General features: G+C 42.5%; 1 protein-coding gene across 8 annotated transcripts in view; it reads left to right on the forward strand.

The window, feature by feature from the left end:
* LRIT2 (leucine rich repeat, Ig-like and transmembrane domains 2) overlaps positions 1-18876 on the forward strand; it is an 81652-nt gene extending 62776 nt beyond the window's left edge. Inside the window, exons 2-5 of one of the 8 annotated variants that reach the window (XM_081190888.1) lie at positions 9104-9618; positions 10257-10496; positions 11070-11851; positions 17409-18876. In XM_081190888.1, coding sequence (XP_081047014.1) covers positions 9506-9618; positions 10257-10496; positions 11070-11851; positions 17409-18208 — 1935 coding nt within the window. In that variant the 5' untranslated portion in view covers positions 9104-9505 and the 3' untranslated portion in view covers positions 18209-18876. Of the gene's footprint in view, positions 1-2894; positions 2950-6921; positions 7698-7755; positions 7895-8736; positions 9619-10222; positions 10497-11069; positions 11852-17408 lie in introns of those variants that run through there. The other 7 variants (XM_081190890.1, XM_081190889.1, XM_081190891.1 and 4 more) reach the window with 7 other exon arrangements.
* The last annotated feature ends 3219 nt before the right edge of the window (positions 18877-22095 follow it).

Below are 22095 nucleotides of genomic sequence, written 5' to 3' on the forward strand. Positions count from 1 at the left end.
TCTAATCAGATACAAAAAAGCTATACAAACAAGTGACACTTATTCAGAGTGGGGATGGGGGTGAATGATGGTATTTCATTTTGCTTTTTTTAGTGTTGGGTCCTCAAGGAGATTGACCAGATGATGAGATGACCTAAAATCTCTGACCTGGCTACGGCAAATGTTTAATAAAGTATTTCCAAAACATATCACACCTCTTGCCCCAACATGCACCAGCTGTTGAAAGATCGCCAAGATGATGGGTGGCTTTCATGTTGTGCTACGTCTTCTAAAAAAGTTGTCTGGGTGAATATATCTTGGAGGTGCTTCCTGCATCTCAACTCTGTGCCTAGGATTTTATATAGTCAGGACAATGTATGGCTTTTGGGGGGTAAATGGAGCAAAGCCCGAGTGATGCATTGTTCTGGAACAAGGCCCATGAAGAGAAATGGTGTGGAGTAGATTGAATTACAACTGCTTCAATTTCAGCAAGACTAGGATGTGTAAAATGCAGGCTCTACAGTAGTAAATGTTCAGTCTACAGCAGGTTCATCTCTCTCTCTCTCTCTCTCTCTCTCTCTCTCTCTCTCTCTCTCTCTCTCACACACACACACACACACACACACACACACACACACACACACCATCCCCACTGACTCCTGTGGTCTCCTGGAGACAGACTGTATATACTGAGAATCCCGTCACTGTTTAGTCAATATTTTGACTGTCTGCCAAATTTTGCAGAAGGCAGCTTTAGTCAAGAGAAAAGGCAAATGAAGGAGCCTCATTAGTTTAGTGCTGAAAGAAAACAGTGATATGTTCAAAGCCCAGTTAGATGCTGCATAGAGTATCACCTGTAATTCCAGACTCAGATTGGAGTTTTCAGCAAATCACATACAAATAATCAGCGTTATTCTACTACTAGACCAACCAGTTCAAACTGTTACAGTTTCTTCCTACTTCTTACTCTAATGGGTTACAAAATACAGAAACCATCAAGTCTATCTCTAATGTTGCAACACCATGGTATAAAATAACAGGGAACGGGAAGCATCAAGTGTACACCTCAAATGTTAGAGTGCTGAACTGAGATCTAGAAGACCCAGGTTCAAAACCCCACTCAGCCATGAAGCTCACGGGGTGATCTTGGGCCAGTCACGATGTCTCAGCCTACTCTACCTCGCAGGCTTGTCGTGAGGATACAATGGGAAGGGAGAGAGTCATGTACAATGCCTTGAACTGCTTGGAGGAAGGGTGGAATCTAAATGTAATAATAAAATAAATGAATCTAGCCCTGCTAGTCCAGCAGCTTATTCTTACAGTGGCCAACTAGATGCCTATGGGAAGCTTGCAAGCCGGATGCAAGTGGAACAGATGTGGATCTCTAATGTGAACCCAGTTAAAATTGTAATACAGTGGTACCTCAGTTTTTGAGTGTCTCAGAAGCTGAACCCAGTTAAAATTGTAATACAGTGGTACCTCAGTTTTTGAGTGTCCCAGAAGTCGAACGTTTCGGTTTTCGAACGCCGAAAACCTGAAAGTAAAGGCTTCGATTTTCGAACGTGCCTTGGAAGTCAAACAGCTTCCGCTGAGGTACCACTACATTTTTCTCAATTTCCTCTTTAAATTTGCAGGCCGCCCTTTGCGCCTCGGTTTTTGAACGTTTCTGAAGTCAAACGGTCTTCCGGAATGGATTACGTTTGAAAACCAAGGTACCACTGTACACAAAAAGGCATTGATTTTTTAGGAATGTGATTTATGATAAAATTTGAGTTCCATTAAACTTTTTTGATGGGACGCAGTCTTCTAACCCAAATTGGAGCCATTCTCTCTTGCTGTCTCTCAACTGTTCACATGAGATCAACCTTGACTCGCAGACCTTCTCAAATAATGAAATCCAAGCTCAACATTTGAATTTGGAATGATGATTGGAAAATGTGAGATGCTAAATAGGACTTTTAAAAATATTTTTTAGAAATGTAAATTGTGCTATATATTTGGGAGTTGGAAAACAGGAGAAAATTATAATGGAATTCCATTCACTATGCACAGTGAACTCTCGGAGCTGAATTCATAAGGTGTGTTGGAGGCCACAAGGCAAGATAAAAGATGAAAATGGGAAAGTGACATACACATCCAACCAGCAATCACCTCTAGATAGTTTTTTGTTTGAGAGTGAATTTCATAGGAGAGCTAGTGGATTACGTGCAGTGTTAACTATCAATAGGTTGCAGAGCTGATGGCATGTAGTGTTTAGTTCAGCATCAGTACCTTGGACAGCTCACAGAGGAGGCAAGAGCTAAGAAGCAGGGCTGTCCCACTTCACCTTCAAGCAGCATAAAAACTCTTCCATCTCCTGCCTAAATATGCATTCCATTGACAGCATAAGAAGCAGCCACCTTGCCTGGGCAAAGCTACTCCAGCATTTCTATATTTTAAGCATAGATTGTCTGGGAGAATGAAGATCTTCTTTACATGTAGACCTCTGCCTGCTCTTACTTCCTCTTTTGCTTCACCTTCTGTCTTTTTCTAGTGGCACAAGCGTCATCCAGTCCATTTCCACACAATTTAACTATCTCAAGCTGTAGAAGAAGCTGTACTACACATTCAACAAAAGGCCTCTTCATATGTTGCTTGCATGTAAGTCTTGGCTGTGTTGATCCTGGACCAGATCTTTAGTCCCGCCTACGGACATCACAATTCCTTCCTGCAGCAACATTAGGATGAGGATCAGGCTATTGCTTTGTCCCACCCCAATCTCCAAGTGGTGAGAGACTCCCAGGGTGCCTGTTGTCCACTTCTTTTCCAGGAGGCTGTTTTGGTGCCCCCTTTTTTGGTCCTATTGGGGATTCTTCTTCATAATGCTATTCCAGCCAATCAGGGATTACTTTGCTGATGTCACAATGCCAAACAGCTCAACAGAATCAACAGTGCAGCAATGACACGGGAAGCCAATGTTGCCAGTTCAGAGTAGGGACATTTCTTTCTGTATCACATTGCCCTGACCAGTCTGGCGGGATTAGGGTGGCGGGCACAGCTGCTATTGTAAATGCTATTGTCTGAGGTGGTTATACAGACGAGTTGTAGGAGCAGCATAAAAAACACAAGAGCCTGTTGGATCAGGCCAATAGCCCATTTAGTTAAATACCCTATTCTCACTGTGGCTGACTAGATTCCTGTGGGAAACCTTCAAGCAGGACCCAAACGCAAGATCACTATCCCATTTCTGGCTTCTAGCAGCTCCCCTATCCAGACAGAGAGAGCCAGTGTGGTGTAGTGGTTAGGAGCAGTAGACTCGTAATCTGGTGAACTGGGTTTGCTTCCCCGCTCCTCCACATGCAGCTGCTGGGTGACCTTGGGCTAGTCACACTTCTCTGAAGTCTCTCAGCCTCACTCACCTCACAGAGAGTCTTCTTCTTCTTCTTCTTCTTCTTCTTCTTCTTCTTCTTCTTCTTCTTCTTACTGTTGTCTATGCTCTGGTAACCTCAAGGTTAGATTACGGTTCAGAAACTTCAGCTAGTGCAGAATTCAGTGGTCAGGTTGCTCACCGGAGCAAGACAGTTTACACCAATCCTGGTCCAACTGCACTGGCTACCAATTAGTTTCTGGGCCCAATTCAAAGTGCTGGTTTTGACCCATAAAGCCTTAAACAGCTCAGGACCGCAATACCTCAAGGACTGCCTCTTCCCATATGACCCTACCCCTCTGAGGCCCTCCAACGTGTGCCCCCTCCTTGAGAGATCCGGAGGGTGGCAACTGCAGTGGCTCCCCATCTGTGAAATGCTCTCCCCAGGGAAGTTTGCCTGGCGCCTTCATTGCACACCTTTAGGTCCCTTTTTAACCAGGCCTTTGGTTGATCTGATTTACATCCTATGCTCTTTTAAAATGTGGGTTTTTTTTGGGGGGGCTATTGGGTTGTTATTTTTATTATGTATTTTGTGGTTTTCTATCTTGATTTTATTCTGTGAACTGCCCTGAGACCCCCAGGTATAGGGCGGTATATAAATTCTACTACTACTACTACTACTACTACTACTACTACTACTACTAATAATAATAATCAGAAGCATTATGGCCTCCAACTGTGGAGTGTTTGGCTAGTAATAAGCTTGATAGCTATCTCCTCCATGGATTTGTCCAATCCTTTTAAAAAGCCATCTAGATGGGGAGCCATCACTGTTTTGCATGGGAGCAAGATCACACTTGTACAATAAGAATTATTAGCAAAACTCTGAGATTTTTGGAAAGCAAAAAATAACAATGAACCAAAAAAAGAGATAACACTTGCAACAACTTTCTAAATATCTGGCTAGGCTTGTCTAAACAAAAATCTTTTCGGCATTTTGATAAGGTAAGCATCCGAGGGGGTAATCTGTTTCGCTGTGTTGAATGCTCGGCTCCGAAGCAAACATAAAAATTACAGAACATTTGGTGAATGTTTGCGATATAATTGTGGTGGGATTGAGCAAATATGATTTCATTTTGAAATATAATTTTCATTTTGAAATGCTCCTCCAGAGCATTCTTTTTCTTGCTGCTCTAATTTAAATGTAATTGGACACATGGCCACCAGAGGGCAGATGCAAGCTTAATATCTTATGCTTATTATAGCCTATTGTTGTCTACTTCTGGTTTAATACCCAGTTTCTCATGTTTTCTATAAGTTGTGTAGCAGTATTCTTGTAACAGTGCGTTCTAGAATATGTCTGCTTATTGTGTTGAGTGATTCCTTTACATAGTATATATAATTTTTATTAAATTTTCTAATTTACATTTCGAAATATTCAGTTGAACAACGTTAAATCAATGACTTCCCTCCTTATCTTTCCGTGGTTCATCCCTGCATATTTTACATGCGCTAAACCATTCAGTAACCCATTGTTACATCCATCAAAACTTATTTACACTGTGGAATTTATCTTAATGCTACCAGCATTTTGAAATGAACAGTTTTCACCTATGTATTCAGTAAACATTTTCCAGTCTTCTTTAAATGTGCATTCTTCTTGTTCTCTTATTCTATATGTTAAATATTCAAGCTGAGCATATTGCATCAGTTTAAGTTGCCATTCTTTGGTTGGGACCTCGCTCGTTTTCCATTTTTGGGCTAACAAAAACATGGGCCGCAGTAGTGGCACACACACACACACACACACACACACACACACACCTGAGAGTTTCCCTCTGAATTATCCGCAACAAAAAGGACTTTTTTTTTTGAAAAGGTACTTTTAAACTTACTTTTCAATTCATTATATATCATTTCCCAATACTCTTTTACCCTTTTACAAGTCCACCACATATGATAAAACGTACCCTCAACCTCATTACATTTCCAACGCTTATCTGATTTGGACTTAAACATTTTAGCGAGTCTACTTGGAATTAAGTACCATCTATAAATCATTTCAGGTAGTTTTTCTGCAAAGAATAACATGCAGTGAACTTCAAATCGCTCTTTCAAAGTTTTCCCCAGAGATTCAAATCTATATTATGTCCTATATCTATTGCCCCTTGTATTATAGAAACTTTAACAAGCTCATCTTTTGTTTCCCAATCTAACAGCAGATTGTACATTTTTGTGATTCCTAGGCTTGGAGAGATGGCAGATGTGAGATCTATATGTTGGCCTTTATTCTATATCTCATCTTTTGGTTGGTCTTGTATCATGTGATACAAATGTCTGATGCAGCAGCACTACACATACCTTGCGACAGTGTGTTTCCTGACACCTCTGCGGTTGCTCCCTAAAGTCATCCGTCCCCACAGACACCTCAGAGATCTTGGTTAGCAGTCATGCAAACACCACACCTTTCAAGGCAACCTTCCTGTCACCGGGAGGAAAAAGCTGCAGCAGCCACAACAGCCACTGGCAATTTTGAAGACCCTCACCAGTCATGACGTCACTTGCATGCATCATTACACCAAGCAACAGGCAATGACATCACAAACGGAGAGCTTACCTCACTTAGCCCACTCCTCCAAGGGGACAACGGTACCCTTCCTTTGTTGGCCCCTCTTAGCTCTGTCCCCGTTGCTGAGTGGTGAGGAAGGTGACTTCTGGAACTGGGGTTCAAAAATCAAACCTAAACATTGTCCCTTGGGAGGATGGTTCAAGCCTACCATTTGCTCTTGCCAAATCGACACAATGCAATGTCTCTAGACACTGAGGCCACCAGGAACAGCAGACAGATCCAATTTTTATTTCAGTGGTGTCTTTGAGGGCAGTGGAGCATGGCTGCCATTCATATCTATGGGGGAAACCGAGGGCTGCTCTTGAGAACAATGGGGCAAAACACCTGTAATGAACCAGCCCCATATTCTGTGATGAACTGATTTCTGCGATGAACCTGCCCCTGACCATTTTTGCTGATCTGGTATTGATTCCCCCCCCCCTTTTTAATCCCACCCCCTGTTCTGATATGGTTTCAAATACAGTAGCTGGGTTTTCTTGATTATGTGCTATTATGTTTATATGTTTTATCTTTATATGTTTTATATGGTCATGCTGGCCATATGACCTGGAAAGCTGTCTGTGGACAAACGCCAGCTCCCTCAGCCTGAAAGCGAGATGAGCCCACACCCCATAGTCGCCTTTGACTGGACTTAACTGTCCAGAAGAGAAGAAGAAGAAGAAGAAGAAGAGGAGGAGGAGGAGGAGGAGGAGGAGTTTGGATTTGATATCCCGCTTTATTACTACCCTAAGGAGTCTCAAAGTGGCTAACAATCTCCTTTCCCTTCCTCCCCCACAACAAACACTCTGTGAGGTGAGTGAGGCTGAGAGACTTCAGAGAAGTGTGACTGGCCCAAGGTCACCCAGCAGCTGCATGTGGAGGAGCAGGGAATTGAACTCGGTTCACCAGATTATGAGTCTACCACTCTTAACCACTACACCACACCTTTACCTTTACGTTTTATATGTAAACCACTTTGATGAGACGTCCCAGAAGTGAAAAGTGATATAGAAACTCTCCAAATCGTTAATAAAAAAAGACAAGCTTCACTTTTCCATAGGACAGCCACAGTGTCAAAACCAACATTTTGTGGCGAGAAGTACTGCAGATCTAAAGGGAGAGAAAAAGCAGGCTCCCTATAACAGCTTCGTCAACACAGGGACTTCCCACTCAAAGGAAATACTGTCATGGTTAGGATGACTGTATGGGGGTTTATACATAGCACTGATCCAGTCTGAGTAAATAGGATTCCAACTGAGGTTACTTATCCCATTCTCGCCCCTCCTGCTTGCACCCTTTCCATCATCACCCATTTTGACCTTTGTTGACATTGCAATGTTTTAGTAATGACACGGGGCACAGCATGACAGCAGCATCACAATGTCAGATTATGGCATGCTAGGGGACTTAGTAGTGACCCTGCCTTGTCCAGCCTGCATAACAGGAGGATAGGCTCATGCTGTAAAAACAGCCAGTAATTAAATACCTTATTTGGGAGCAACGCTGAGCACACAGCCTGATGGTCTTTGTTATAATTAGCTAATGACACATAGAACCAAATATGCAAAGCAGGTATCTTGGGGGCTCTCTTTATACGACAGAACTTTTCCAGAATATGTCTGCCGTGTTGACTATGTCCATTTCCTACTGGGGATTCAAAGGCTCTTGTGACTTAAAGGGCTCTACAGAATCAGGACCAGTGTTCTCTCTCTCTCTCCAAACCAAGTAGGACAAAGATGTTTATAGACCAAATCTGTCACCTAGGTAGCTATAAATACTTTTCTATCCTAGTCTTCTAAGGTGATGGGTTAAGCAGGTTCAGGCTAATCTCTGTTTTCAGCTAGGCTTCATGGGGATGAGACTAATCATTTTTCCATCAACATAGTGTTCTCTGAAAACACTAATACCAACTACTGACACTAGATGTCACCAAAAGAATAGATCATTTCCCACTCCAAAAGGTGCTGGCTCTGTGTTGTTGACACATTTTCATGCAGGTGAAGGCTAATACCTGTTTTTGACCCATCTTCCTAAGGATTGTTGTTCCATCAGCAGGGTTTCTGCCTTTGCTCCTTGCTTAAGACATATCTAGGTTTTTATTGTTTTATTTTTGTTACTGTTCTTATTTATGCTCTGTTACTTAAGCCATATTTATGCTACATTTGGGTTACAATTTGTGAGAGCTTGCTGAAAACTACAAAACTAGCACTAGATGTTGCCAAAGGAATACAGATTCCTCATTTCAAAATGTTTCAGCCCTGTGTCGATGTTTTTTAAGTGCCATATCACTTTTGGTGATCTCCATCGAACCAAGTAAAGAGTAGCATCTAAGCATTTAGTTTGTGGTTTTCATTGCAGAGCAAAAAGCTGATGGGTCCCCCTCTCCCCTGTTAACACCAGCGAACAATTATATATAGGATTAGGCTGATGGGAGTACCTTGGTCTTTGCCCAACAACTTAGGCACCAAATTTTAAGAGATATTTCATTTGTAATAGTGGGCCCCATGCAGTTGGCTTGTGAGAACATTTCAGCAACAATGCAGCCATGGCTGTCTTTGTTGGGATACTGCCAGGGAGACGGAGGCATCAGTCAGGCCTCCAGTTGTCTCCGGACGATCACCGGTCTCCCGTGGAACAGCATCAGTCAGTTAGCGACACGAGCCTCAGAGACATTCCAAGACCTGTGCACACCCTTTCAGCAGTCTCCACAATGAAAGATGCAGACAGGAGAGCATATTTACAGCTTTATTCAACGTAATTCAGAACAAAGGAAAGCATGACTGCTTGCCTCCGTGTCCAGGAAATAAGTCAGAAACAAAAGCTATATACAAAATGGAAGTTCCCAGCAGACAGTGCTGGGAGTAAACAGGCATGTGATACACAACAATCATGCCTGACCCTTTAAGGTGGAACAGAACTATATCCTAACAGTCTTGTACAGGAATTACTGTTTGTGTGAACCACCAACATGGGTGTCGTGTATGTTTCAGTGGTGGAGATGCTTGTTTGTACAGATGGGTGGTGCTGTGGTTTAAACCACTGAGCCTCTGGGCTTGCTGATCAGAAGGTCGGCAGTTCAGATCCCTGAGACAGGGTGAGCTCCTATTGCTCTGTCCCAGCTCCTGCCAACCTAGTTTTTCGAAAGCACGCCAGTGCAAGTAGACAAATAGGTACCGCTCCGGTGGGAAGGTAAATGGCGTTTCCGTGCGCTCTGGTTTCTGTCACAGTGTCCCGTTGCACCAGAAGCTGTTTAGTCATGCTGGCCACATGACCTGGAAAGCTGTCTGTGGACAAACGCCGGCTCCCTCGGCCTGAAAGCAAGATGAGTGCCGCAACCCCATAGTTGCCTTTGACTGGACTTAACCATCCAGGGTTCCTTTACCTTTACCCTTTTACAGACGGTGGATCCATGCAAACACGACTAAGCCAGCATCAGCCCTCCATTATGACATGTGGGCATAATGTCATAGGTGAACTGTTGCTTTGCGCCACCTTTTATCCGTCTCACAGGCCCCTTTAGATGAAAATTGTGAGACTACCCCCGGTGTCACTGAACTCTCCCACTCCATTTGATGTTCACCAGTTTCTTGTGTAGAAGATCTAGTGACTTTAGAGGTTTATTTTCTCTTGTGTCATTTACACCTGGGGTGTGTTATTTTCTTTTGAGTCTTTTAGGTAATTCTGGGTCATTTAGCTTGTTTTCTGCTGTGTTGTTTACACCTGGGGTGTGTTGCATTTCCAGAGATGGTATAGCAGAGCCAGTGAAGCAATGTGGCTATGAGCTAGAAAGCCCCTTGTTTAAACCTCACCTTAGCCTTATACCCCTCCCCCCAAGAAGCCTATATATGTTCTTCCCTGGTCTCTTATCACAGGCATGTGAACATCCCCCCTCCACCAGGCATTTGGGAATTAGATTGAGATTCCATTTTTATTTTCTTTTATGACCTTCCAATTTTTTTTTGGGGGGGAGGAGGGTAATTAATTACATTTTCAGTGCTATTTTTCTAGCAATGGCGCCCACCTGAGAGGTGCTGGAACTGAGTTTTGTTGAGTTTCGGCTGAAAATCAGGCCTGTTTATTCTTATATTGGGAACTTGTGTCATGTTGAAAGCTGGTCTCTAAACAGTTTAGAGTTAACCTATCACTTAACCATGGGCTTCCTGGCTGAATGTCCACTGTAGTTTCCTTTGCCGTATTCTATATTCTCACGTCATCCATTGAATTAAATATAACTGTTACTTAGGGACAGATTTATAGCTACCTAACAGAGCAGTTACTTCTTGATACAGTGATGTTTGGAAAAACATGTGCAAAAATCCATAGGATCCCACCAGGTCTTCAGAAGCAGCTATCCCTGCGTCAAAGAAGATTACTCCTAATAGGATTTGCTACTTGGAGGCTGTTGTTCTGTCTGTTGCAAAACCTGCACAGTGTTTACTTCAGGAAGAATATGGATCTCATCTGTCATGCATGTCTTCTTCTGCTGCTTTTCTCTTATGGGACAACCCCAACAATTTCATCTTGTGTCACAGGATGCACCTGTTCCAACGATAACTTTGGAAGGTAAGAAACATTGGTAGGACTATAGAGAAACTTGGGAACAAGTTTGGGCTGAATTGTGCCCAATATTGCTAGTATTTTTTAAGAATTCTGTTTAATTTCAAGTTCATTTTTAGGACATGATTAGTTTTCTGAAATAGTAAGTCTTCGGATATGATGCTAATAGCGATGTTAATGTACTTTTGTTTGGGTGTTAAAACAAGAAAGATGAAAATGAAGCAAGTGCATTCTTAACAGTGTCATAAAAACAGAAACCTTCACTTTGCTGTCATTCCATGTACAGTGGTACCTCGGGTTAAGTACTTAATTCGTTCCGGAGGTCTGTTCTTAACCTGAAACTGTTCTTAAACTGAAGCACCACTTTAGCTAATGGGGCCTCCTGCTGCTGCTGTGCCGCCGGAGCACGATTTCTGTTCTCATCCTGAAGCAAAGTTCTTAACCTGAAGCACTATTTCTGGGTTAGCGAAATCTGTAACCTGAAGCGTATGTAACCTGAAGCGGATGTAACCTGAGGTACCACTGTAATGGATTAAAACCAACTAAGCAACATGTTAACTTTGCTGTTTTGCTTTCTAGGAGTTTGCTTTGCATGTCAACATCATTGAGAAAGATCCCTGGGGGCATCCCTGATGATATGAAAAAAATTAGAATAGAAAATTCTCACCTAACAGAATTGCCTCGTGGGTCATTCTCTAATGTCAGTGCCTTGGAATATCTTTGGCTTAATTTCAATAACATCACGGTCATGCATCTGAAAAGCCTCGAGTACCTGACGGATTTGACTGAGCTGAGATTGCAGGGGAACAAGCTGACTTCAGTACCATGGACAGCGTTCCAAGACACGCCGGCTTTGAAAATACTGGATCTAAAGCACAACAGGCTCGATGTCCTTCCAGAACATGCCCTCCGCTACCTGCCTAGCCTGACCTATTTAGACATCTCTTCCAATCAGCTTACTGTCATCTCCAAGGATGTTTTCAATAACTGGCCTGTGTACCAAAAAACCCAGCAGCTGGAGAAGAAGCTAGATGCTATTTCCAACGCGGTCTTGGCTTTGCATGACAACCCCTGGATATGTGACTGTCGCCTGCGAGGGTTTGTCCAGTTTATCAAATCTATTAGCCCACCCATCATTCTGATGAATTCTTACTTAACTTGCTCAAGCCCCAAATTCAGAGCAGGAAAGTACTTTCATGAAGTGGAGCTGAATAACTGCATGAAGCCGTTGGTATCACCCTCTGAGCCAAATCCCACTGTATATGTTGGGCTGAATGTGACCTTGACCTGTCTGGTGCAGGCCAGCCCTTCCCCAGCAATCTGGTGGACCTATATGTTAAAGCACCTACGAGGATTTAATGGTAAGCATTACTCCAAGGAAAGTTATATTCATTTGCCTCTGAACTTCTAGTCAGGGGCTGACCGCAAACCAGTTAAGCTGAGTTAGCCCACTGGATTCAATGAGACTAAACTGCCTTATTCACTTTTTTGTGAATAGGCTGCCACTTACCAAATAGAAAAGGTGGGTGAAACGTGGACAAACATTGTGTGATATTATATGAGTATAGCCAGTCAGATTCTTGTTAAAAAATCATGTTGATTTAGGAGGGCTGAAGTATTAGATACCTTCACCACCAGTCCCTTCTCTGCCTATTATGTCTATATTCCACCTTTCCTATAAGAAGCTCAGGGTAGCATGCATTGTGCCCTCCCTCCATTTTGTTCTTACAACATTTCTGTGTCCCTTCCCTCCATTTTGTTCTTATAACATTTCTGTGAAATTGACTGGCAAAGGGATAGCAACTGGACAAGATCACTGAATGAGGTTCATGGTTGAGTGTGGCTTTGAACCTGGGTCTTCTCAGTCCTGTTTGATTAATAATAATAATAATAATAATAATAATAATAATAATAATTTATTTGTACCCCGCCCATCTGGGTGGGTTTCCCCAGCCATTCTGGGCGGCTTCCACAAATACCAAAAGTACACTAATATGTCATACATTAAAAACTTCCCTGAACAGGGCTGCCTTAAGATGTCTTCTGAATGTCAGGTAGTTGTTTATCTCTTTGACATCTGATGGGAGGGCGTTCCACAGGGCGGGCGCCACTACCAAGAAGACCCTCTGCCTGGTTCCCTGTAGCTTTGCTTCTTGCAATGAGGGAACCGCCAGAAGGCCCTTGGCGCTGGACCTCAGCGTCCGGGCAGAACGATGGGGGTGGAGACACTCCTTCAGGTACAACCAACAACCAACAATGGCTCCCCTCTATATGAGCAGGAGACTGATGAAACAAGCATAGTTTTGGTTTAGATGTACAAAAATCTCTCTCTGTGTCATCAAGAGAAATATGATTGTCATGATTTCAGATTGAGTATTATCATTTGATTTAGGTTTTGTATGCCCTGTCTTCAGTTGGCTATATTATTGAATTTTTTTATTGTTGTTTACTTGTTTCTCTGGTTCCATAATATTTTTTTGGGGGGGGAGGGGTGTGTGGAATTAAAACAAAAACAAACATACTATGCCTGGATGGATATGCTGAGCTTCCCGGATGCTCACATTTATTATGACTTGCTTAAAAATACCATCCTTTGGGTATGAAACCCGTACCACGGTGACTTAGGGAAGGAGCATAACCCAGTGGCTGATCACATTCTTTGAATGTAGAAAGTCCCAGATTTAATCCTTGGAAACTCTAAGCTAAAAGGATCAGGTACCCAGTGATTCCTGCCTGAGATCTTACTAGTACTAGTAAGACTATAATGGGGTAGATGGGTGAATAGTCAGACTGGATATAAAATAGCACTCTATGTTCCTTAGAGTACATCAAATGATTTTAATTGGACTGCTCCAGTGTCAATGAATTGCTGAAAATAGCTGAATATATCCATCATATGCCATGTGCTCTCTCACATTTTCTTTGAAACATCTTAATGAGATTGCCAAGTCTACTCATATTTCCCTTCTTCCAGACCCCTCCTCACATCCTCAGGGTTGACCCATCACTGGAGTGCCATTTTGTAACAATGACTTCTCTATATCTAGTATGACTTGCTTCATTAGTAATACTTCGTTTATTAATTACTTTATACATTGGCCATGGTATAGCATCCAATTGAAACAAATTGAATTGTGGGCTTTGAGGATAATCCAGCACAAATTAGCCACAACTGCATTCAGCTAAAATCAAGGGAAGCTGAATTATTTTCTTTCCCTTCCTTCCCTCTTTATCTCTTTCTCTCCCCCACCCTTTGATTTCTTAACTGTGCTTTCCTCTAATGTCCTGGGATGACTTACACAAGCTAAAAAACAATCATGAAATAGTAAATATAACCCACAAACCATAAAACAACAGTAGCAATGAATGAGATACAACTAATGATACAATTTACAGGGAGGACGACGACGACGACAAAATACGTCAGTTACAAAAGGAGAGGTGAAAGATGTGCCCTTATGGGAGGGAAATTCCACAGTTTTGAGGACACTTCAGAGAAGGCCCTGTCATGAGTCACCACCCTCACACCACAGAGGGTTTCATTAGTCACAATGAAGCCCCTTTCCATTGTTTTTGATAAGAAATAGTTGTCAGCAAATTTTTGCAGGACTGTGACTCTTTAAAGCATATTTGATCCTGGAGCTTTTCAGACATCCATTTACTGCTTATGAATATCTGAATGGTGTATAAAATGAAGGCAAGAGTTAACAATATCAACCAAGCAATTCTATACACTTATACCTGGAAGCAAGCTCCGTTGACTTCAAGGAGACGTAGTCTTGCATACAACCAAAGGCTGCAACCCAAAGTTCCAGATGGAGGCAGTAGGCCTGAATGGAGCTGCATTTGAATCCCTGCAGCTCGTGCCAACCATGGCTGAAGTTGGCAGAGTAGATCAGTAAGACGGGTGATTCTTGCTGCCCCACTTCCAGGCTGCCACAGAAGAGAATCCTGGGTTGCCCCATTGCCAGTAGCTGCTCTGGCTTAGGATACAGCAGAGGCTTGGTGGGCATCCTCCCTTCCCACAAAGTGACCCCATTTGGGGAGTTTATGCTGGCTACCACAGGCGAGCATATAACCAACCAATTGGTAGCATGTGTTGCCAGCAGAAACAGTAGGGACCTCCCTAGCAGCAGGGACCCCCTAATAGCAAAGCCTTGTAGAGCTGAGTGGAACCAAGTGGAAGGAATCCTTTGACACATCCTGACCCCCTCCAAGCCATAAACTGGGGGTGAGGATTGCTATAGCCACATTTGCAGTCTTACTGTATTGGCTAAATTGCATGCAGCTTTCATAAACTGATTCCTACAGGGCTGGAATTTTCCTAGGCTGGACTCAGCCTTGAAGTAAATTATTCTAGACAGTTGAAATGAAATTGCTTCAGCTAGTTTCTGAGTGTATATATATATATATATATATATATATATATATATATATATATTCATTCCCATAGGTCTTAATTGCTTCTTTTGCAGTTCACCTGAATGGTTGTAGCTAGAAACAGTGACCTTGATTTGATTCATAGACCTTATGGAGAGGAAAGGAAAGTCTCAAGAGCACGGTAAAAGAGTTCCATATTATTCTGGCATTTGGGGGTCAGTTGCCAACCAGTATGGATGACTGCTGCGCTGTTGACTTAAAAATCCTGAATGACACTAGACACTTCATCATTTTTGAAGTTAGGGTTTCCCACTGCGTAGCTACCTTCAGTCAAGACCTGCCATGTCACACCTGAGAGTTCTACGATCACTGGATAAATCCATGTTCTTCATAACAAGTGCTCTTGGGTCTCCATGGTGTATGATGATAATGTGAACTAAATAAGTGTAGGGGTATCTGAGGCCTTCTTCATCCTGTGCCCTTCGATGGCACCTTCTCCGACATCGTCTCATCTCTCGGTAACGAATATGATGAGGTCTAGTGGTGATTGTAGTGAGGGTCCCATCTTGCTCAGGAGGTCCTCAGAGAATAACAGGATCAGAATTCCAGAGTCCACAATCAGGGAAGACTGTTTTAAGGCTAACCAAAATAAGGAGCAAGTTTCTGGGTTTCCCAGAACTCTTCATCGAAAGCTTGCACACCCTTCTGACATTTTTCATGGCATTGCCCTAATATGGAATTTGCTGCTTTTCTTATGGGCCAACACAGCTGCCTTTCAACATGGGAAGGTTTAGAATTGTCGTTAATATTTTGTCTAGTATGATACCTTTCAAAGATGAGTTTGGAGGTTCTTTTCAGGCAAGAACACCTGAGATCATTGTGAGAGAAGTGACAAGAAGGGCAGTGAAATTTCTGGGGAAGACTTTCCAAAAAAGCAAACCTTCTGGGAGATTAGTTTGGTCATATTTGCATACTTCCTTTTCCTCCAAAGTAGCATGTGTGGGACTTCCCTGTTTTATCCTTCACATAGTGTGAGGATAAAGTTTCCCACTTGATCCCCACAACAGAAGTCTTTTAGGCTGGGGGTTTTATTTAAAAATAAATAAAAAGAAAACATTTTATTGAGTGTTGTTGGAAGCAGTAACGTGCAAGCCCAACCGTGGGACACAGGTGAGGTAGCATGGAACAGAGAATCTGAAGGATCCATCAACCATGGGAGAAGGGATAAGGGAAGAATAACTACTTCCACCCACGGGGTTGTATCCACACTCCTGTTACCTGAGCAGAATAGGATCGGCTCATGCAATGGGACTTCCCCTGCCTCGCCTTCCTCTTACAGCCCTCCACACACCCTGAAAATATTCTGCAGAATATTGAAGGGCTATGTGGGGGAAGGAGTGAAAGGGAAATTCCATGAGCAGGTCTACTTGCACAGTGTGGGATTTCACCCATTATCTGCATTTACAGCAAAACAATGGATTTTATGCTGCTAAATTCTACTGAGTAAAATTAATGGACCTACATCAGTTATGTTCACTAATTCTAAGGCAGAGCTTTCCAAACTGTGTGTTGCAACACATTTGTCTGTTGGCTGCAGTGAGTGGGTGTCACACAAACGCTCCCTGCACCCCTCTAGGGCCTGGAATGGGGTTAGTTTAACCACCATTTTGCTAGTAAAACTGAATGACTGCGTTGCGAAATGATGCGTGTCTAAAAAGTGTGTACCCAACATGAAAAGTTTGAAAAGTTCTGCTCTAATGGGTTACTCTGAGTATGACTTGCATTAAATACAACACTTTTATTACGATGACAGCAACCAGCATCATCATAAGTTATAGGATATGTTGAACCCTAGAGAGATTAAAAAGGAAATGGCTGGCATAAGCAGAGATATAGTAAGTCCTAATCCAATATCGCTGAGGGAACTTCATGAATGAGCATGGACCTGAGCCCAGGTCTCCCCAGTCCAGATTCAGTACTTTAAGTATATCACACCTGCTCTCCTAATTTGGTAAACCATTTAAGGAATGTCAAGCCCTTAATGGCCTCGGCCCAGTATACTTGAAGGAGCGTCTCCACCCCCATCGTTCTGCCTGGACACTGACGTCCAGCTCTGAAGGCCTTCTGGTGGTTCCCTCACTGTGAGAAGTGAGGTTACAGGGAACCAGGCAGAGGGCCTTCTTAGTGGTGGTGCCCACCCTGTGGAACGCCCTCCCATTCAGATGTCAAGGAAATAAACAACTATCTGATTTTTAGAAGACACCTGAAGGCAACCCTGTTTAGGGATGTTTTTAATGTTTGATGTTTTAACGTGTTTTTAATATTCTGTTGGGAGCCGACCAGAGTGGCTGGGGAAACCCAGCCAGATGGGCAGGGTATAAATAAATAAATAAATAAGAATAACTGAAACCATTGCAATTTTCAAGGAATTTCTGCACATATCTATGTTGTTCTGAGGCTTGGATCATGCTGTTAAAACATCAGGGGAATGCCGGTACAACTAACTTGTGTGTCCTTATTCTCCTTCCCCCTCCCTAGCATCCACCACCCATATTAGTGAAGACAGAATTAAGTCAGAATTGATTATTCCTTCCACCCACCTTGTGGATGAAGGCAATTACACATGCACAGCTGCTAACTTCCTTGGCAACACCTCAGCCACAATGATGCTGAAAGTTCAAGCTCCAAGGGCGGCGGCCTCCTCCTTCTCTTCCTCAGTCTCAGGTGAGAATTCATACATCGATGTGAGGATTGCCAAGCAGACGGTCTATGGGATCACTTTGGAGTGGTACAGCTTGACAGAGAATCCAGGGGAAGCCTGGTATACCCTCCATTTTGGGAAGTATGATGACTCTAAGAAAGACATGATATACATTGGCCCCGGCATCAATAGCTACTCTGTCAACGACCTTCTCCCTGCCACCAAGTATGAAGTGTGTGTTACTCTGAGGAACCAGGTGCCTCAAAAGGGGCAGTGCATTGTGTTTGTTACAGGAAGTGACATCAGCGAGCTGGAGCAGCGAGAGAAGCTCATCCATATCATCATCATTGTATGTGCCATGGTGCTCGCAGTCCCTGCTGGGATGTACGCATGTACCACCGAGACCAGGTTTAATTGCATGGAGAAATGTGCCGACCTCTGCCGCCAGAGCAGGAAAGGGCAAAATCTTCGGGGGGTCAATAAAGAGAACACGTTTGACAGTTTGCCAACAGGCAGTGAAGAGGGGCTGTGCCACCGAGACTCCAGTGACGACAAGAAAAAGCTGAAGTCTTGCGAGGACAAGGAGAAGGCCAACAAGCAGAAACCCGAGCACAGAAATAGCGCTGATCTCTATTAGCCGATCTCCAAGCACAATCCCATGTTAGATAAGAGAAAGGTAAATATAGAAAGACTGGTGGAAATATCTCACACATGTGGACAGTAGGTTTTCATGATACATCAGTGTCAACAGGTGACAAGCGTACACAACAGAACTTCTGAGGCCACCAAAAACCTACAGCGGTTGAAGTTGTTGGAAGGCAAAAGAGGAACGTGCAGGGTCATCATTTTAGCAGGAACACTATGCCTCTGTCAGCCTTCTAGCTGTGATTTATGGTTAACAATGCAGGGGATGGATGGAATTGCATTGCTTGTTGAACGAGCATAGAGTATGATCTATCAATATACAACCGGAGGGTTTTTCTAGAGGCATATCTGTAATTTAGATTACTGAATTGTTTTAGGACATCCCCACACCTTTCCTTCCCATTGTAGCTGCTGGTGATGGTTTTTATAAATAAATAAATAAATAAATAAATAAATAAAGCAAGTTCAGAAACAGGACCTTAGCAACAGCACTGGTCAGAGCAGGAGAGTTTGCCCAAGTGCATTTAAAAGGTGCAAAAGGTGGTGGAGATTTCTGATTCAGATTAAGAACTCTTCTGCACAAGAATAACTCAGAAAGACTGAAGCTGTTAAAGAAATAGAAACAAAATGGTTTTCTTAAAATACACTGTTTGTTTGTTTGTTTTAAAATCACGTCAGTCCAAATCCAGCTTCAGTTGTGTGTAACGACTATTGGTTTCAGAAGTAAACATGCATCTCTACCAGCATGGAAAGAACATTAAAGAACATTTAAAGCACATCCATAACAGCGTTTACCCTTAACTGAGCTACAGTTCCTAACACAATTCAGTTATCATGCTTGTTTGGAGCAGGGATCTGCTTTCAATGTCTGGTATGTGTGCAGCTTTGGTTAGATCCAGCAGCCTCCTCCTAGGTTCTTGTAGATCTCTCTTACTGGTTATAGTCAGCCATAACTTTAGATTTAACTTTATTGTCGCCTTCTAGTGAGCTTGCAGCACTAATTTTTATCAGCAGCACAAAAAGTTAGTGGCGTCTTAGTTAATGGTGAAATTAGATAACAGAGCTTATCGTACAGAAACCCTATTTGCTGCTAAAATGAAGTGATACTTAAAAATACAACCAGCCACACAAGGTACACACTGATCACAACAAGGATTCTTAGTTGTCTCCACAGACCAAAATCCAATGTCCACGGAGAAAACATGCCAGTTTCAGGTTTCCCTCCCCTGGTAGTGGGGGGGGGGAAGACTGGGGGGGGGGGAGAATCTTTAAACAGGCAAATAATATGTGGGGAAAGGATGAAGCACATCTCTCCCTAGGGATGTGTGAATTTGTCAATTTTGGTTCTCCCAGCTTCTCATTTTTCCAACTGATACTCAGTCCTCCGCATTTTGCAGCAGTGCAGATTAAAAAAAAAAATCTCATGAAAATTGTCATTTTAATGTGAATTTCTCCTTTAAAAAGTATGTTTTTAATACGCATTGTTGACTAACGTCAAGCTTTGCAAGCAATTTCCCCCCCCCAAATAACACCTTTTTGTACGCTATTTTCACCAGTATCTTCATTCTTGTGCCCACTTTCCTCTAATACAGTAGTACCTTGGTTTAAGAACTTAATTCGTCCCAGAGGTCTGTTCTTAACCTGAAATTGTTCTTAACCTGAAGCACCACTTTAGCTAATGGGGCCTCCCACTGCCGCCGTGCTGCCGGAGCATGATTTCTGTTCTCATCCTGAAGCAAAGTTCTTAACCTGACGTACTATTTCTGGGTTAGCGGAGTCTGTAACCTGAAGCGTATGTAACCTGAGGTACCACTGTAGATACATTTTTGTAGACACTGGCTGGAGAACTGCATCGCAAAATTCAGCTAAGTGCGAATTTTGAAGGCAGGTTGTGTTTGGTTTTGCTTATTGCTCTGAATGTGCAGTTTTGATAGATTCAGCTTTAAACGCACAGTTAATTGGGTTACTCCTCCATCCCTACCGATCAATTTCACACACACATTGCATTAAAAAAAGGGGGGGCGAACTTCTCAGATCTTCCATGCCACATCTGATTTTGCCATTAGAAACAATCCAACAATACTTTATTCCCCAAATGTAAAATAATTGATAATAGGACACGAGGGGGGAAATGCAATCCATTTTCAGCAGAACTTACTCGTCTCCTTTTTGCAAAGGACACCCAAGGCACTTTACATTAGAAGAAGTTAAAATACAAAATAGAAATTTGCCCCCATCAGTAAATGATCATTATGTTTATTGAAGCCATTCTTTTTTAAATGTGTGAAATTCCCCCCTCCTGAAAAAGTTATATAAACACAGTTGCATATCTGCATGCAGAAAAACTCTATTATCTACCTGTCTGTCTTTATGTATGCACGTGGCAATTTTGCCCCAGAGTCTGAAACTTTCATCAATATTTTTTAACTGGGCTCTTAAGAGATGATGTAGAAACAGTGCTATTTTTTAAAAAAAGAATAATAATTATTTTTGAAGTTTACTCTTCTTCAAAAGAGTTCAGCATATTTAGTTTAATCTCCCACAGCAACTCTATGAGGTAGGTGAAATTGAGTGGTCCAGTGACACTTAATGATGTTCACAACCAAGCAGAGATTTGGCCACAGGTCCCCACTGTTTCCTATGCCATGTTCAAAAGCTCAGCAAAGTTTTATATTCCAGATCTTCTAGAGCAGGCATGTCCAAGTGGCCGATCGCGAGGTGTCCCTGGTCTACTACTGGTGCTCCAAAAAAAGCTCACCAACTTTGGTTAATGCAATGGTTAATCCATTGCCAGTAATATATATAATACACACACACACATATATATATGTATGGAGTAGATTGCAGTCTCTTGGGAGTTGGACATTGGACATGCCTGTTTTAGAGCAACTAATTTACAGGATTTCCTTGCTCCTCTAACAAAGACCATTTCAACACATTATTATCCCGATCCTTAGATATGACTGTGTTATCTTTTGGATATTGAAAGTATGTGCAGTAGAAAGAAGTTGCTGTTAGCTGGAAACACATGTCTTGAAATAAAAGAAATGGTTTTTCCAAATGCTCTGGCGTTTCTTCTCTGTTGCGACACCATTTTGCACATATACATGTGGAGGTTGATGGGGAGGGGGCATGTGGGAAGGACACACACCCCAGCAAAAATGGAAGGCTTCAAACATTAATGCTTCAAATGATTGAGGTGATCATATTGGTGACCAGCTATTAGGAAGAGTGAACAATTCGGGGAGTTCAGTGACCTCATTAAATAGATTAAAAAAAAGTGGGATGGGAGAGGAGGGAAATGAGCCAGCTTTTAATTTGGCATCTCAAGCATCCTCTGCAAAGCAAAGTGTTCTGAGCATGAAGCACCTTTGGAACAATGTAATCCCGCTTGACACTTCTATGCCATTAGCTCACGCGAAGATGGTACAAATGGGGAAATGGAGTGGTCGAGATAAGAGTGCATAGATCTCAGGCCTGCCGATAAAGTTTTGACTTTTAAAAAACTTGTAGCGCAATGGAAGTTGAATTGATCATGGCTCAGAACAGCGCCGGATTTATGTATAAGCTAAACAAGCTATAGCTTAAGGCCCCACTTTCTTGGGGCCCCCACAAAAAAATTAAAGGAAAAAAAACCTGGATGTACATTTCCAAAATATAAGATAAAAAACAAATAAAATAAAACCTACATCCAGCAACAGTGTTTTGTGTTGTGTAGGCTCCTATGATGTAAGTAATGGGCCCCGCCTGTTAGCCTGCTCCCTAAAATATCACTGGTTTGCTCATTTCTATAACGGTGCCTACATTCTGCATGGACTGGTTGTATGGGCAACATGTGCAAATGGCTTTAGATACCTATTAGGTCCATAAATTACCATA

The sequence above is a fragment of the Podarcis bocagei genome, assembly GCF_964188305.1.
Source record: "Podarcis bocagei genome assembly, chromosome: 4".
NCBI lineage: Eukaryota > Metazoa > Chordata > Lepidosauria > Squamata > Lacertidae > Podarcis > Podarcis bocagei.